Source organism: Sarcophilus harrisii, chromosome 1 (genome assembly GCF_902635505.1).
Source record: "Sarcophilus harrisii chromosome 1, mSarHar1.11, whole genome shotgun sequence".
NCBI lineage: Eukaryota > Metazoa > Chordata > Mammalia > Dasyuromorphia > Dasyuridae > Sarcophilus > Sarcophilus harrisii.
In genome coordinates, this window is record NC_045426.1 from 71,681,350 (window position 1) to 71,700,350 (window position 19,001).

The window sequence follows — 19,001 nt, forward strand, 5'->3', positions numbered from 1 at the left end:
CATGATTGCTTAGCAATAAGCCAACCATTCTAACAATCCATATAATAAAAAACAACAAAAGGATGAAAAAAAAACCCAAACCCAAACTCTGTTACTGAGATCATGACAACAAACTGGTCAGTTTGTTGAATTAGAATCCATCTGACAGAGATACTATATATAGAATATGAATAGGGCCCAGAATTGAACTAGATCAATAAAGTGGACTGTGTTTTCAAAAACAAGTTTCTAACAGAAAAGAACATCTGTGTTATTATTCTTGAGGCAATTGGGGTTAAGTGACTTACTCAGGGTCACATAGCTAGTAAGGATTAAGGCCAGATTTGAACTCAGATCTTCCTGACTCTGACAGGGCTGATGCTCTGTTCACTGTACCATTTAGCAACTCTCAAGAACATATTTTAAAAACAAAAATTATTCTATTGGTATCTTAAGGTTATGACTCTTGGAATATTACAATTTCAGAAGAATCAAAACTTGGGTTTCTTTTTCTTTCCATTTCCAAGCTTAACACAGTGCCTATACTTGATAAATGCTTGCTGATTTGTTACAGGAGTGATCCAAAGGGTTATGACTATCATCAAATGGTTCAACATCAGAAAATGATATGATTTTACTAGAGAAATAATATTAAGAGGCATTACCATCTGCTTTGATGTTATGTTTTAAAGACCAAAGAACTTTTAATTTGATTTGTAGTTCTATTAGATTGCAAGCTCCTCAAGGGAAGGAATTATTTTTTTAGTACTATTTATCAATAGCATGTTAAAAAAAAAAAAAACACTTGTTGACTGACAGCTGAATCCTTCTATATGTGTTGTATTTATTAGAACGTTAACTTTTTGAGAGCAAGGAATATTTTATTCTCCTATTAGGGTCCTTCTTAGTACAGTGTTTAAATTTTTTTTTCAATTAGTTTTTAGTCTGTCTTTCCTTGGCCCTTTATTGCATGTAATTTTTATTACATTGTGATTTGAAAAGGATGCATTTACTATTTCTGCTTTTTTTGCAATTGATTGTGAATTTTTTATATCCTAATCCATGATCAATTTTTTTGTGTAGGTGCCATGTACCCCTATTCCTTTCTATTCTTATTCATCTTTCTCCAGAGGTCTATCATATGTAAGTTTTCTAAGATTCTATTAATTTTCCTAATTTGTTTCTTGTTTATTTTGTGGTTAGATTTATCTAATGCTGAGAGGGGGAGGGTAAGGTCCTTCCACTAGTAGAGTTTTGCTGTCTATTTCTTTGTATAACTGACTTAACTTCTCCAAGAATTTGAATGCTGTACTACTTGGCGTATATAAGTTTAGCACTGATATTACTTCATTATTATGGTTCCTTTTTTAACAAAATGTAGTTTCCTTATATCTTTCAATTAGGTCTATTTTTGCTTTTGCTTTGTCTGAAATCAGAATTGCTACCCCGGCTTTTTTTTTTTTTTTTTTTTTTTGCTTCAGCTAAAGCATAATATATTCTGCTCTAGCCCTTTACTTTCAATTTGTATGTATCACTATGCTTTAAAATGTGTTTCTTGTAAACAACATATTGTAGGTTTCTGGTTTTTATTCCCCTCTATCCTACTATATCTACTTTTTCTCTCTTTCCACCCTGTCCCTGCTTACCAATATTTTGTTTCTGACAAACTCCTCCTTTCACTTGCCCTCCCTTCTATCCAGCCCCTCCTCTTTCTTTTCCCTTTCTCCTCCTACTTCCCTATAGGGTGAGATACATTTCTATACCCAAATGAATGTGTATGTTATTCCTCTCTGAGCCGAAACTAATGGGATTAGGGTTTAGACAATGATCACCCCTTTCCCTTACTTCCCTCTACTCTAATAGGTCTTTAGCACCTCTTCATGTGATCTAATTTACCCCATTTTACCTCACCTTTCCTCTTCTCCCACTACAATCCTGTTTCAACTCCTTTATGTGTTAAAAAAAAACCACATCATATCAAAGTCAATTTATACCCACACTCTCTGTCAATGTATACCCCTCCTAACTATAACTCCTATCTTAATAAAAGATACAGTTCTCAAAAGTTACAAGTATCACCTTCACATGTAGGGATGCAAACAGTTTAACCTTTAAATAATGTTTTTTTTTCTTTCTTGCTTATCTTTTTATGCTTCTCTTGAGTCTTGTATTTGTAGATCAAATTTTCTGTCTTATTAATAAAAATGACTGAAAGTCCCCTACTTCATTGAAGATGCATTTTCTCCTCTGAAAAATGATGCTCAATCTTACTACATACTTGGTTCTTGGTTGTAATCCAAGATCTTTTACCTTCTGGAATATGATATTTTAGACCCTCTAATCCTTTATAGTAGAAATCCTGGGTAATCCTAACTGTGGCTCCTTGATACTTGAATTTTTGTTTTTTTCCTGGCAGAACCTTATAGTTCTGGAGTTTATAATATTTCTTGGAGTTTTCCTTGTGGAATCTCTTTCAGGAGATGATTGATGGATTTTTTCAATGATTATATTGTCCTTGAATCCTACTACACCACAGCATATTTCTTTGATATTTTCTTGAATGTTGTTGAGGCTTTCCTTTTACTCATGGCTTTCAGGTAGTATTAAAATAATTTTAAAATTGTCTCTCCTGGATCTATGTTCCAGGTCAGTTGTTTTTCCAATGACATATTTTACATTTTCTTTCATTTTTTCATTTCTTTTTAGTTTGACTGATTCTTGATGTTTCATAGAATCATTAGCTGCCATTCACCCAGTATTTAATGTATGCCTTTTTTCAATTACCTTTTGAATCTCCTTTTTCGCTTAATTCTACTTTTAAAGGTGTTTTCTTCAGTAGATTTTTTTTCCACATTTGACTAATTGTTTTTAAGGAATTATTTTCTTCAGCCAATTTTTGCTCTTTCTTTTCCAAATTGTTGACTGATTCTTATATACCTTTCATTTATTTTCCCAATTTTTCTTCTACCTCTCCTATTTGACTTTTTAAATCCTTTATGAGTTCTTCCAAAAAGGCCCTTTGGGCTTGAGACCATTTCCTTCTTTGAGGTTTTACATGTGGTAATTTTGTTCTTTTCTGAGTTGGTGGTCTTCTTTCTCACCATAGTAGCTTTCTATGGTCAAGGTTCCTTTTTGTTCCTTTGTCATTTTCTTTCTTTCTTTCTCCCCCTCCATTTTGTGACATTTAAGTCCAGCTCTACTCCTTTGGCCCAAGGGGTATTGTCCCAACCTTCTTGTGCCACTCTGAACTTTGGCTTTGAGCATGGGTGCCTCTGGTATTTGGTGACTTGCTCACAACAGTGAGCCTAATCTCAGGGTAGTAGCCTAATCTAGTCCTGCCTGTTATTGCCTGGTTTCCTGAGCTAGCAATTTACATTTTGCCCTGGGACTGAAGGCTGCCCCACTTGTCTGCTTTGATGCTATTTTATTGAGTCAGAACTGAGAATTTCAGTTGTTGATCCACTGTGTTAAGACTATCCCACTGGCTTTTTCCAGGCACCATCTAAGCTGAGATGGACACCCCTTTCACTCTAGTGAGACTGACTTATCTTGAAGTCTTTCCAACCTATTTTAAGCTGGAAAATTGTATCATTTCATCTCTTCATAGGCTCTGTTATTCTAGACTCTGAGAGATTTGGTTTCATGTGGTTTTTGAAGGAAACTGGGAGAAATTAAGTAGCTTCCTGGCTTTATTCTGCCATCTTGGCACCATTCCTGAAGAAGTCCCTTAAAAATGTTTTTTGATTGACTTTTTTGAATACTCAACACTAGCATATAATAAATATTTAATAAATGTTCTTTTTTATTTATTCATGATGCTAGAGTAGGTAAATAGTATATTAGTGTGCTAATAGAGGCTAGATTTGAGTCAAATACAATATCAAAAGCCTCTGTAATCTAGTGCTAGCATATTTTTTTAGTCTCTACTCATATTCTTTAAAATGTGAACATATGGAAGCAGCAAAATAGCACAAAGTTGAAGTGTAGCTCTGCAGTGTTAAAAGTAAGATATGTAAAATACTATGCAAACCTTAAAATACTAAATAAGTGCTATTAGTATCATTATTAAGGAAATTCTGTGAATATGGGTGAAAATATACTTTGAAACTGAATTGTGGATGACCTTAAATGTCAGTTTAAGATATTTGCATTTCCGTTTATGAATCGGATTATTGCCTAATAGGAAGTCATTGAAGGTTTTTGAACAGAAGAAGCAAATTGTTAGGCTCATGTTTTCAGATTATTTTGGCAGCTAGGGAGAAAACAAAAATAGGAGGAAAAGTAAGGATGCGATTAAAATAATTTGGAGGACAGATAAAAAGGGTATTAACCAGAGTGGGTTTGAGGCAATGAGGTGCCATAGTGGATTGAAAATTGGAACAGTAATCAGAAAGAGTTGAAATTGAATTTTTGTTTGAATAGTACCTACCTCATAAGGATCAATTTATATACATGATATATAAATTAATTTCCAATCTTAAAACACTATATGTTAGTTACTATTATCATTATTATTACTGTTAGATAACCCCACTGTAAGTATAAACTAGAAGTAAATTTTGGTGTTTGAAGGACAAAATAACTTCATTAGCATATATAGATAGTGATCACATTTTTCCCCAACAAAAATAATGGATAGTGGATATTTGTCTCACAGAGACTTCTTTAAAGTACTTTCTTTTCTTAACCTTCTTAGAAAATGTACATAATGACAGGTATTAGTCCATAAAGAGTTTTATAAAGGGAATCCAAAGTTTGAATCCTGCCCATAAAACCTTCTGTTTGTCCAAGAAGACAAGTTCTCTCTGGGTCTGTTTCTTCTTCTTTAATAAGGACACAATTACTTTTGCATTACTGCTTTGAAAGTCTACTTCAAGAAGTGTAATTTTGTGAACTCAAAAGTATGATATCAATGTATCTCATGATAAGCTATTTTTATTTTTTTGGCCTAGATAAGTGTCTTCAACAATGTATAGAAATCTCTGAATAGAAACTACTTCCATTGAGAAATGTGAAAGATGTTCATAGTCTTAAGAGTTACTTGAACAAAGGACAGTCTACTTGTCAGATCTGTGGAGAAAGGAGGAATTTATAACCAAAGAAGAGCTAGAGAATCTTTTGAAATGAAAAGAGGATAATTTTGATTACATTAAATTAAATTAAATTAAAAAGTTTTTGTATAAACAAAAATCAATGCAGCCAACGGTAGAAAGGAAGAAGAAAGCTGAGGAAAAATTTTTTTGATGAAAGTTTTTTTATTTTCAAAACATATGCATAATTGTCAACATTCACCTTTGCAAAATCTTGTGTTCCAAATTTTTTTTTTCCTTTCCTTCTTTCCACCTCTTCCCCTTGATGGCAAGTATTACAATGTATTAAACATATGTAATTCTTCTATACATATTTCCACAATTATCATGCTACATAAGAGAAATCAGATCAAAAAGGAAAAAAAATGAGAAAAAAACAAAATTAAAGCAAATAACAATAAAAAAGATGAAAATACTATGTTGTGATCCATTCTCAGTGCCCACAATTCTCTCTCTTCATCACAAGACCATTGGAACTGGCCTGAATCACCTCACTGTTGAAAAGAGCCAAGAACATTAGAATTGATCATCATATTCTCTTGCTGCTGTTATGTACAATGCTCTCTTAGTTCTACTCACTTCACTTAGCATGTCTCTCCAGGCCTCTCTGAAATTATCCTGATGATCATTGCTTATAGAACAATAATATTCCATAACATTCATATACCATAACTCATTCAGCCATTCATCAACCGGTGGGCATCTGCTCAGTTTCCAATTTTTTGCCATTTCCAAAAGGGCTGCTACAATTTTGCACACATAGGTTCTTGGGGAAAAAAATTTTACATATAGCATTTCTGATAAAGATCTCATTTCTAAAATTTCTAAAAAAAAAAAGTTACAGAGAACAAATTCAAATTTTTAAGAATACAAGTCATTTCTCAATTGAAAAATGGTCAAAGGATCTAGTCATATGAAAAAATGCTCTAAATCACTATTGATTAGAAAAATACAAATTGAGACAACTCTGAGGTACTTCCTCACACTTACTAGATTGGCTTAGAAGACAGGGAAAAGATAATGATGACTGTTGGAGGAGATGTGGGAAAACTGAGACACTAATACATTGTTTGTGGAGTTGTGAAATGATCCAATCATTCTGGAGAGCAATTTGGAACTATGTCCAAAGGGCTATCAAATTGTATTCCAAAAATATCATAAAAAAGGAGAAAGGCCTCAATTGTGCAAAATGTTTGGAGCAGCTCTTTGTAGTGGCAAGGAACTGAAAATTGAATGGATGCCCAGCAGTTGATAAATGGCTGAATAAATTATGATTATGAATGTAATAAGAATGCAATAAGAAATGAAGAGTAGTCTGATTCAGAAAAGTTATTGAAGCTAAGTGAAGTGAGTAGAACCAGGAGAACATTGCACATAGTAACAACTAGATTATATGATGATAAACTGTGATGAACTTGGCTCTTCTCCACAATGCAGTGATTCAAGGCAATTCCAATAGATATGGGATGGAAAATGCCAGTCACATAGAGAACTATGGAGACTGAATATGAATTTAAGCATAATATTTTCAACTTTTTATTTGTTTCTTGTGTTTTTCCCTCTCTGTTAGTCTGTTTTTTTCTTGTATAACATGACAAATATGGAAATATGTTTAAAAGGGATTGCACAAATTTAACCAATATTGGAGTGCTTGCTATCTTGGGGAAGAGAGAAATAAAGAAGGGAGGAAGAAAAAATTGGAACAAAGTCTTAGAAAAATGAATGTTGAAAACTATCTTTACATGTATTTGGAAAAAATAAAATATTATTTTTTAAAAAAAGAGTTGAGTCTTTGAAAGATGAGGTAATTTGCCCACAATTATAAGATTCTTATGAATTAAAGGAAAAATATTCATTTTAATGACTGAGCCGAGTCATATAGCCATTCTATTTCTCAGAGGCATCATAAGATATTCATATGTAGCTCTTACATTTAAGAACTAATATTTACATATTTAATTTTTATATGTAAATTATAACAAGTATTTTAATTAAATTTCATTTTTAATGTACAGTTAAGTTCAAATTCAATTATTTTCTCTTCCTCCAAATCTCTTTTGTCCCCCTCCGAGAGAAAAAAAAATCCACTTTGTAACCAATGTTCAAAATTAAGCAAAACAAATTCTCATACTATCTAAAAATATGTCTCATTCTGAAAAATGTCCATTGTCTCTCCAACAGTAGATCAATAATTAGTACTCTGTGATCCTGGTTAGTCACTGTAGAGTTCTTAATATTTTTTAAACATTGTTCATTTTTATGCTGTTTTTATTTAACTTGCTCTCTTGGTTTTGCATAATTCTGTTCATACCGGCCTCTGAAAGCATCCTTATTAATATACATATTTTAAATTATTTTTAAATACATAAAAATGTTTCTTCCTTGTCCTATTTCATTGATAAAACCCTTGTATTAAATAAATAAAAAAGTTCTCACATTGGACATGTCCAAAAACTTAAGTCTCATTTTGTGTCTTAATCTATCACTTCTCTCTCAGGGATATATGCTTCATCAGGGGTGTTCTGGAATCATGGAAGGTCATAGCACTGATAACCACAAAAAGAGCTGTCATAAATACATTTGTATGAATGTCCTTTTATTTTTTTATTGGATCTCTTTAGGAGTATAAATGTAGTAAGGGCTTTGGTGGGTCAAAGGGTATGTACAGGTTAGTAACTTTAAGGGCATAATTCAAATTGCTTTTTAGAATAGCTATATCAATACATAGCTCCATTGACAGGGTATTAATGTGTTTTCCCATAGTCTCTCTAACATTTGTCATTTTCCTCTTTTGTTATCTTTTTTTGTTGTTGTTATCTTTATCTAATGGGTGTGAGATGGGACCTCAGAATTGCTTTAATTTGTACTTCTCTAATAGTAATTTGAGGCAATTTTTTCATATAGTTTGTTTTTTCCTTTGAAAACTGCCAGTTCATATGCTCAAAAAGTTGTCAAACTGTGCATACCCTTTGATCCAGCACTGTTACTACTGGGCTTATATCCCAAAGAGATCATAAAGAAGGGAAAGGGACCTGTATGTGCACGAATGTTTGTGGCAGCTCTGTTTGTAGTGGTTAGAAACTGGAAAATGAATGGATGCCCATCAGTTGGAGAATGGCTGAATAAACTGTGGTATATGAATATTATGGAATATTACTGTTCTGTAAGAAATGACCAACAGGATAATTTCAGAAAGGCCTGGAGAGACTTACACGAACTGATGCTGAGTGAAATGAGCAGGACCAGGAGATCATTATATACTTCAACAACAATACTATATGATGACCAGTTCTGATGGACCAGGCCATCCTCAGCAAGGAGATCAACCAAATCATTTCCAAAGGAGCAGTAATGAACTGAACCAGCTACGCCCAGAGAAAGAACTCTGGGTGATGACTAAAAACCATTACATTGAATTCCCAATCACTATATTTATGCCCACCTGCATTTTTTATTTCCTTCACAAGCTAATTGTACAATATTTCAGAGTCTGACTCTTTTTGTACAGCAAAATAACGTTTTGGTCATGTATACTTATTGTGTATCTAAGTTATATTTTAATATATTTAACATCTACTGGTCATCCTGCCATCTGGGGAAGAGGGTGGGGGGTAAGAGGTAAAAAATTGGAACAAGAAGTTTGGCAATTGTTAATGCTGTAAAGTTACCCATGCATATATCCTGTAAATAAAAGGCTATTAAATAATAAAATAAAATAAAATAAAACTATAACTTAAAAAAAAAAAAAAAAAAAGAAAACTGCCGGTTCAAATTCTTTGACAATTGATCTGTTGGGAAACTGGGAAAGAAAATACTATAAATTTGAATCAATTTCTTAACCTATATTGAAGATGAGATATTGATCATAGAAACTTCTGGAAAGATTTCTCTCCTAATTACCTATTTCTATCCTATCTTATCTGCATTAATTTTGTGTGTAAAAAACCTTTTTAATTTTATGTAGTCACCCTAGTCTACTTAAGTCTTTATACCACGTTTTGGTCATGAACTCTTTCCCTGTCCATAGATCTGAAGGGTAATTTTTTTCACTGCTCCTTTCCATAACTTGTTTATGATGGGACACCGCTGTGTGTGTTTGCGCTGGCTTTCATGACTGGAAGGTGCTTTCTTCACACCTCGGCTTCCTGGAAGCCTACGCTCAGATCCCGCCTTCCACAGTAATGCCCTTTCCTGCTGGTGCTACAATTTATCCGTGCATTTTATCTGCATGTAATTATTTGCACACTAACTCTCTCACACAATACGGGCTTAATAAATGCTTTTTGATTAACTGGACCCGCGTACGCCCAAGCCAACCTTGCACCTCGGCAGCTCCGAAGCCTCAGCAGCAGCCGCCGAGCGGGAATCCGGCGGCGGCGGGGACGCTGCGTGCGTTGGGACGCCGGACGTCTACGTCGCTCCGCGCGCGCGTGCGCACTGTGGCGCCGGCCGTCCCGCCCCCTCCCGCTCTCGGGGTGACCGTCCCCGGCGAAACTCCCGCGCGTGGAGGTGGGATGGGCGGTTGCGGGCCTGGTTAGAGGGGCGCCCTCGCTCCGGATTCCAAACTGAGGCGCGGTGGATTCAAGGGGCCCGCGACTCTTTCCCGCTCCACGGGTTCCCCCGAAAGGGAGGGAGGTAGGTCTGCCGTGCAAGATGGCAAACTCCGTTCCGCCGCTGCTGTGTTCTTCCCGGGGAAACGGAGGCACGGAGCTGCGGCGGGCAGGGACGCCTGCCGCCTCGCGGGCGCGCCCCGGGCTTGGGCCCGCGGGGGAAGCGCTCGCCCTGAGGGGCCGGTTATGCGCGCGCAGCACTAGCAGGGCGCTCCCCAAACCCCCGCGGAGCTAGCTGGGTAGGGGGCGACACGGACCCCAAGGGCAGCGGGAACAGCCGCTTATCCAGTCTACTGCATCCGTGAGGGAGCTAAAGCGCTGACCTGAGTGCCGCGTCCTGGGTGTGGTGAGCAAACAAGCAACCCAGCCCTTGCCCTTGCCCTCACCCCTGCCCTTGCCCTCACCCCTGCCCTTGCCCTCACCCCTGCCCTTGCCCTCGCCCCTGCCCTTGCCCTCGCCCCTGCCCTTGCCCTCGCCCCTGCCCTTGCCCTCGCCCCTGCCCCCGCCCTCAGTGCGTTTTAGTTCTAACGGAAGCCTAGGAGAGAAGGGAGTCCGAGAGGGGAATTAAGCTCTTGGCTTCAAATCCTCCTTACTTCATGCACTTAGACTAGCCGAATGGGCTTGGAGAAGTCGCCTAACAGGGTTGTGCTTTAATTTCCTCTCTTGTAACGTGATAGTAATTAGCTTCTAGCCCGCGATCTCCTTTTGAATCCTCGCTCCCCTTTTTGTTGAATAGAATTCAACTAGTATCAAGGACTTGCCGTGCGCTAGGCACGGTACTGGTTTGGAACTAATGGCTGCCCTCATGGAGCTTAGCATCTACTGGGTTACGAGCTTCCCTGGGCTTCTTGTGACCCGGTGCAAATCGCTCCACCTGCTCGGATTTTAGATTTGTCTTTGTATAAAATAGGTTAAATCATTAAATATTTATCGGTGAGGCCTCTTCTAATTTGCAGTCTCCCAGACCTATCTAGGGACCTGACTGTGTATAAGGAGGTACTTGTTTTGTGGAACTTGAAGGAGCATCAGGTATGAGTTATCCTGTACTATATAGGGGCTTTATGCAAAAAAAAAAAAAAAAAGGTCACTATGGAAAATTGAGAGGAAGGGGACTTTGGACTATAAAGTATTGAGTGATGTAATGGAAATCATATTGGATTTGTAATTTGGATGCGAAGGCTACTGACTCATGTTTTAAGCTCCTCTTGACTTTGGGCATCAATGGAGCTTTTTGATTTAAGGCATGATTCCCCATGTTTTTGTTCCATGAATTCCTTTCAAATCCCCTTTGCCCCCCAAGTAGTATAAACTTCTAGAGTAATTTAATGCATGAAGTGTTTGCGGTCACTTCGTTTGTAACTTTGACCTCTCAAAACTCACTTCATAAATTCAACTCTTGAAACCTACATGTACTTGTCATTATGGAAATATATTTGTAATATAACCGGGCAGTTGTTTACTGTTTAAAGCACATTGTAAAAGAATTTTCTTATTGTGGACCCTTTGGATGATCTTTACTAACCCCTAAACTGGGAAATGGCATGATCAGATCTGAGATTTAGGAAAAAATTTTAGTCCAGGGGTGAGGAACCATTTTTCTACTAATTGCCATTTGGCAGGCTGAACAAAATTATCAATTTACAGAACTCAAGCAGTGGGAGGTTGTTGTACCTAGCTTTCAGCTCATCATATCCTGCAGTTGCTTTAGCAAATGATTTATTGAATCTTACACAGCCTGTGCTGGAGTTCCCCACCCCAATTTTAGCTAATATTTCAAGGATGCTTTGGTCTCTGGCTGGGAGACCAATTATCAGGCTATTGAAATATATTTATCAGGGGACTGATGATGAGTGCTTTGAACCAAGGGAGGTGATCTTTGTGAGTTTAGTGAATGGTATTATAGGAAAGGAATTGAGGAAAGTCCATTGGATTTTACAATCAAGAGAGGCATTTAAGTTGGTAACTTGGACAAAAGTTTAAAAGAAAGAAGACTAAAATTTCACTCTAAGGATTAAGAAGTAATTTTACAATCCAAGATAGCTTTTTCTTGGTATTTGGCTTGTTTGGGAGGTGGAGAAAGATAGCTAATGGAGTAACTTGAGGGGATGGGTCTTTTTTAAAAATATAGACAATTATTCTGGTTTTAAGTATCTTTATGACTAAGTTAAAAGTTTTTAGACTTGATTTTTAATAATAATAGCTACCTGTTACTGAACACTTTAAGCTGTATACATAATGTTTTGTTATTTGGTCCTTGCTATATGCTGGAAATTCCTAAGTATCCAGGGTCACCTATTTAGTAAAAAGGTTAAGATAAGATTTGAATACAGGTCTTTCTGAAAGCAAAATTAATACTGTTTGTTGGGCCCGCTAACTGTATGTTTTAAGTAAGTATATGCAAATGAAGGATCTGTGATCTCATCAACATGAATGATCTTTCATTCATACTTGCCCCTTTTGATTTTTTTCTCTTTCAAATCTCATAATTATGATAAAGTAAGTCTATTCAACATTCTATAAGCCTTCCTCTTAATTCATTGGGATGAAAGCATCGGAGCCCTGGTCACTTTGTTATCCTTTGTTCTTGACAGTGACCAGCACCTCTTGTCTTTCTTTCATGTGTTTCAGTTATTTCCAAAATTTTCAAGGTGGAGACCTATACTTGTCCACAGAACTTACTTATGTGGGTCACTGAGAGGTTTTATTTAGAGCTAAACAACTTCCAATAGAGAGAGACAGGATTTGAACCCAAGTTGTCCCGAGTTCAGCTCTCATTCATAAATTATTAATCTAGCACCATGATTTCCTGAAATATTAATAATTAATTCCCATTTCTTTTTAATAATTATAATCCTATGTGAGATGACCTGAGAGTGATTTTGAGTATAAATTAAATATATGACATAACTTAGACTTCTACCATGCTTTAGTTAAAGTTTAGGCAGTAATTAGGCAAATGGAAACAAAGTAATAGATGATAAGAATGAACTTAAGTTGATTTTGTGGTAGGTTTCCATAGTATAGTATCTTATATGTAATACATATCTAATAAATATTTAGTTGAACATGACAATAAGCATGGGGAGGTAGGTATAGTATGATGCAGTCCACTACTACAGAACTCTTGATTGTCTCCGTGGTATCCCAAAATAGTTGCCTACACAAAGAACAACAAAAAAAGATGGGAAATGCTATTCCATGTTAAATTAATTTTTAATATTTCTCATTATAGATTATCTGTTATCTTTATTTTTTTATGATTATACGTCTTATATTCCAACCTAACTCTAATTTGGGAGAACTAGAATATAGCCAAATAACTTATTTGTATTTTGTTTAAACTGAAATCTGATGTTAGGCATTTCTCCATATAAGAATTTTAATTAATGTTCACTATGTGAAGAGTGCCATTTATCTGCTGGCTTTTTGTTGTTGTTTGGTTAGTTTTTCTTGCTTTAGGTCTGTGATTTTGTTAGTATGGAAACTCCCAATTACAGACTGACATTTTCTATTATAGTTTCAGAAAAGTATCTAGTGCATTAAGGTTCATTAAATGATTTTACTAGTTTTTGTGATCACAGGCATGTGTCAGAGGCAAGTCTAGAATCCAGACTTCAGAGCTGGCTCTATCCATTATACTATTTTGCCTCTCAAAATACAGATTTAGATAGTAAAGGATTTTAGTTTTTAAAATGTGTTTAAGATTCTTTATAAAAAATCATTTGATAGTAACTTTTTTTTAACCTTTTAGAGGGCTTATCATGAGGATCAGTGAGATAATGTGTATAATGCATTTGGTAATGGTGTTCCTCTTGTAAATGTTTGTGATTAATACTGATGCTTTTTCCTTTTTCTTATCTTTTTAATAGAACCTCCAAAATGCAGACTCCAAGCACTAGATCTCTGCATTTGAGTGAATGGCAGAAGAATTACTTTGATATCACCTCTGGCACCTGTACTCCAAGCCAGAAGGCAGATGCCTACCGTGCACAGATTTTACGCATTCAGTATGCATGGGCAAATTCTGAAGTCTCCCAGGATTGTGCTACCAAACTTTTTAGAAAATATGCAGACAAATACTCTGCAATTATTGACTCTGACAATGTAGAGACTGGCTTGAATAACTATGCAGAAAACATTTTGACCATGGCAAAATGCCAGCAAACTGACAGTAGCCAATGGCAATCTGGATTAACAATAAATAATGTTTTCAAATTAAATAGTGTGCAAGAGATGATGCAGGCTGGCAGAAAGTTCAAAGATTCTCTCTTGGCTCCAGCAGATGCATCTTTAGAAATCCATAAAGGAGTTGATACCTTTGGTTTTTCTAAACCCAAATCTAATTGTACAGAACAGACAATCAGCATTCCAGAGAAACCGATGTCCTTGATCCAGCCTCAGAACAGTCAGTTGTCGATCATGACCAAAACTACGGGTGATTTTCCTACATCCTCTGTGCCTTTAGATGAGCTGCCCAGTGCAAAGTTCCATGTTGCTCCATTATTTGGAAATGTCAAAATGACAGGGGATACTACCAAAGCCAATACAGTGGCATTAAATGTGTCATCCAATCAATCATTTTTTCATTCTGGACATGGAAATCCAAGAAAAAAGAAGGCTTTTTATGATTCTGGCAGTAATGGCACTGAAGCGCTTTCTGATCCCACACTGAACAAGACTCTTGATAATGCTGAAGCCAGTGGCCACAGGGATGAGAATAGCCTGTCTAGTTTTAAAACTGCAAAAGAGCAACTATGGATAGATCAGCAAAAGAAAAACCATCAATCCCAGCGTGCACCAAGCCTTTCATATGGTGGAGTAAAAAAATCTCTGGGAGCTGGCAGATCCCGGGGCATATTTGGCAAGTTTGTTCCTCCCCTAGCCAAACAGGATAGTAGAGATGAGAAAGGAGGAATGCAGTGTAAACCTCAGAGGGCTGTGCCTACAGAACCAGCTCATCCAGTTGATGAACGTTTGAAGAATTTAGAGCCAAGGATGATTGAACTTATTATGAATGAGATCATGGATCATGGCCCACCAGTAAACTGGGAAGACATAGCAGGAGTTGAATTTGCTAAAACCACAATAAAGGAGATAGTTGTGTGGCCTATGTTGAGGCCAGACATCTTTACTGGATTACGAGGACCTCCCAAAGGGATCTTACTTTTTGGTCCTCCTGGAACAGGTAAAACTCTAATTGGCAAGTGCATTGCAAGCCAATCTGGGGCAACATTCTTTAGTATCAGTGCTTCTTCCTTGACTTCTAAATGGGTGGGTGAAGGGGAAAAAATGGTTCGTGCCCTGTTTGCTGTTGCAAGATGTCAGCAGCCAGCTGTCATATTTATTGACGAAATTGATTCCTTGTTGTCACAGCGTGGAGATGGTGAGCATGAATCTTCCAGAAGGATAAAAACTGAATTTTTAGTTCAGTTAGATGGAGCAACCACATCTTCTGAAGAACGTATTTTAGTGGTGGGAGCAACTAATCGGCCACAAGAAATTGATGAGGCTGCTCGGAGAAGATTGGTAAAGAGATTATATATTCCACTCCCAGAACCTTCAGCAAGAAAGCAAATAGTAAAAAATCTGATGGCCAAGGAACATTTTCGTCTTAGTGAAGAAGAAATATCCCTTATTGTTAAGCAGTCTGATGGATTCTCTGGGGCAGATATGACACAGCTTTGCCGAGAAGCTTCTTTAGGTCCTATCCGAAGTTTACAGACAATTGACATTACCACAGTCACACCAGACCAAGTTCGACCGATAGCTTTTGTTGATTTTGAAAATGCTTTCCGAACTGTGCGCCCAAGTGTGTCTCTAAAAGATTTGGAACTATATGAAAACTGGAATAAAACTTTTGGTTGTGGAAAATAAATGAATGAAATAAAACTCAAGGCAGCTATGTAATTCATAATTTTAAAACTTGGGAACCAAAAATAGTTATTTTTAATAAATTTGGAGTTCTTGGTATCTTGAGGAAAGTAGAATGCTTGTTCCTAATATCCAACATTTTCCATGATGGAATATCCTGTGCTGATTTTGATATAAATGTTAAATGATAATTGAAGTTTACTTGCCCAAAATGAGAATTAGATTTATCTGGTTTTGAGGTTTTAATTTTGTTTTGAAGGGACAACCATAAAGGAAATAATTATATTTAAAATGATTTTTGAAAATCCAGAGATTGTATTTGTGTATGAAGCTTTCCTGCAGTCATATCTATCTCGTGTGTAGGAATTGGAAGGTCTTATTTAATTTCTTAATGGAGTGGTAAAATTTAGATAGATATAAAAAAGCTGAAAAAGTCAAAATCACAAAAAACCTTACTCACCTAAATCAGAACCAGCCATATGTTTTGGCCCCTGCAGTTTATAACCCAACATATATTTCTGTTTTCTTCTCTCAGCATGAAGGACTTAAAAAGATCAGATTACTTAGTATTATTTTTAGGGTCATGTGGAATTTTATTTTTGCTGTAATTGCTACGTGTTGGAAAAGAAATAAAATTTTTCTATAGTAAAAATATGTAATTGATGGCAAGGAATGATGTGGAATTAGAACTATTTTTTTGTGTGACGTGATAAAAATACATTGAAAGTGGTCAGTACTTGTAAAAATATTTGTAGGAAATTAATCTTTTTGACACTACACCTTGTAATAGTATTTTCTTTCAGAACTAAATATTTTATATATCTTTTGTAATGATGGATTAAAAACCAGTTTTTTCTATATTTCTATTATATGAATTTGGGGATAAGATAGAACAAAAAAATTGAATCTGGAAATATTACATTCTAGGTTTAAAAAATATCTTCTGCCCTTTTTTTGTTGCTGCTAAGTTATTTGGTTTTTTGTATTAGCAAGTATTTTTAGGTGACATCGAAACTTTATAGTTGTTGATAAGTAACCAAGTTAAAAAATTAGATTTTTTTGTATGGAAAAAAAGAAATAAATTATGAACCAAACTGGAATCAACATAGAATACTTGACATTCCGAATGGAAAAATGTTTTTATTGCTATCTTTGTGCTTAATGGAGTCATTTCCTTCTCTCGCCTTCCTCCATCTGGATTAAACCCTCCCTTGTGAAGAAAACAAAACAAAACAAAAAACAATAAGCAAAAATATTTGATACTGAAACTATTTAACAGGGTATCCAATATCATGTTATAATAGCCACTTCTGCCACAAGGTATGTGATGTGTTCTCTTCGTTCTTTTTCCATTACTCCAAGTTTAACTTCCTTTTTGTGGTCTTTCATTGGATTGTGTGTGTTCTTCTTGGTTCAAATTTTGCTTTGCATCAATTTCCCATTTTTCTTTTAATTCTTCATATTTGTCTTTTTTTTTTACTAATCAGTAATCATGATGTACATGTGTCATAGATTTTTAAGCCATTCTCCAGATGATGGACCGGTTTCCAGTTTCTCACAACCACAGGAAGTATTACATTGACTATTTTGGTATATATGGTACTTTATCTTTGACTTATATGTAGTAGATACTTGTTTTGCATACTTTCAATCAAAATCTGTGACAATGTACCACTTCACAACTCCTCCAATAGCTACCCCTTCATTCTGAAATTGACTTACTTTTTGCATTTTTGCCAGTTTGCATGGAATGAAACTGAAAAGTTTTGATTTCCATTTAGGTTTTTAGATTTTACTGGTTTTAGGATTTTAGAGTATTTTTTTTTTTATAATAACTTTTTATTGACAGAACCCATGCCAGGATAATTTTTTACAACATTGTCCCTTGCACTCACTTCTGTTCTGATTTTTCCCCTCTCTCCCTCCACTCCCCTAGATGGCAAGCAGTTCTATATATGTTGAATATGTTGCAATATATCCTAGATACAATATATATGTATGCAGAACCAAACAGTTCTCTTGTTGCATAGGGAGAATTGGATTCAGAAGGTAAAGATAACCTGGGAAGAAAAACAAAAATGCAAACAGTTTACATTCATTTCCCAGTGTTCTTTCTTTGGGTGTAACTGCTTCTGTCCATCATTGATCAATTGAAACTGAATTAGGTCTCTTTGTCAAAGAGGATTTTAGAGTATGTTGAAGATTGTCTATTACCTGGCTATCTCAATGGCATGCTGCTGATGTTCGACTTGGTTCTCCTAGATCTCGGCATCCCATACCCTAAGTCTCAGAGCTCTGACTTTCGGTCTTTTACCTTGTCTTAGACCAAGGTACAATAAAACTAATGAGCTTTATGAATTGTGTATGCAGTGTTCTATACTCTTAGAATCCTACATCCAGAGAAGGTAGGTAAATGCATTCTTTTTCATTTGAGGGTCAGTTTAGCATTGAATTTTGTGTGTTTTTTCCATCATTTCCATTATTTTAATTGCCTCCTGTTCTCTTATTTCTGTGTACTATATTGATTCATGTAAGTCCTATGCTTGTCAGGATTTTTGATATTTGTTATGAAAGTGATATTTTACACTCATGACTAAGTTTAGCCTTTTGATAGGCATATTACTGTGTTTGGGGGCCACTAGGTGGTGCCATGGATAGAGTGATGGGTCTGGAGTCCAGAATACCTGAATTCAGATCTAGTCACAGATATTAATTGTGTGACCCTAGGTAAGCTAACATCTTTTTACCTCAGTTTCCTCATTGGTTAAGTGAGGATAATAACATTAACTTCCCAGACTGTTGTGAGGTTCAAATGAGATAACTAAATATTTAGTGCCTAGCATATAGTACCATATAAATGTTTATTATCTTCCCAAATTGAACAATTTCCACAAACTGACATGCTATCCAGCTTCTTTTTGTTTCTCATTGATAAAGCCATATTTATTCCTTAGACTGTTTAGGATAATGATGGTGCCAAAGACTGTTGGTGAGAATTTTCTGGGTCTTGATAAGTAGTTGTGGCTCCTTGAGGCAGAAGTAGGGTCTGCAACATCCTTAGAGTGGTTGCTGAATTTTATTTATAAAGGGTGATTTTTCTGAATGACGGCAGAGTGAAGGATGGGGGAGGAGAAGGTAAAATGAAAAGCATAGGGATCTGTGCTCTTCCTAGGTTCTCTTAGGCTTGTTTGCCTACAGGTGACATCAGTGAGGAAAACAAGTGGATAAAAAAATACCTACTGGTTAATCCATGATCTGTTGTGTCAACAACTTATTGTAGTGTTCTGAAAACTACTTGTAATTTCATTGATAAGAAACTACTGGATGAGGTCTTACCAGTGCTGGTTGGTACCTTCTCTCCAGGGCAGCTAGGTGGCACAGTGCCTAAAGCACTTATTCTAGCACTTCAAATCTGGCTTCAGAGGACTCAGACATTAGCTGTGCGACTATC

General features: G+C 36.1%; 1 protein-coding gene across 2 annotated transcripts; it reads left to right on the plus strand.

The window, feature by feature from the left end:
- Positions 1 to 9,494: 9,494 nt before the first annotated feature.
- On the plus strand, positions 9,495 to 16,668 carry FIGNL1 (fidgetin like 1). Of its 2 annotated transcripts, none has more exons than XM_003762534.4 (2): positions 9,495 to 9,704; positions 13,549 to 16,668. In XM_003762534.4, exon 2 carries the CDS (start codon positions 13,559 to 13,561, stop codon positions 15,551 to 15,553), a length of 1,995 nt encoding a protein of 664 aa, XP_003762582.1. In that variant the 5' UTR covers positions 9,495 to 9,704; positions 13,549 to 13,558; the 3' UTR covers positions 15,554 to 16,668. The 2 variants fall into 2 exon arrangements, with proteins under 2 accessions (XP_003762582.1, XP_031813072.1); XM_031957212.1 differs by lacking the exon at positions 9,495 to 9,704 and adding an exon at positions 9,732 to 10,025.
- The last annotated feature ends 2,333 nt before the right edge of the window (positions 16,669 to 19,001 follow it).

What these genes read in the sequence shown, in the direction of transcription:
- FIGNL1 (XM_003762534.4), top strand. Translation starts at nt 13,559, where the DNA reads ATGCAGACTCCAAGCACTAGATCTCTGCATTTGAGTGAATGGCAGAAG.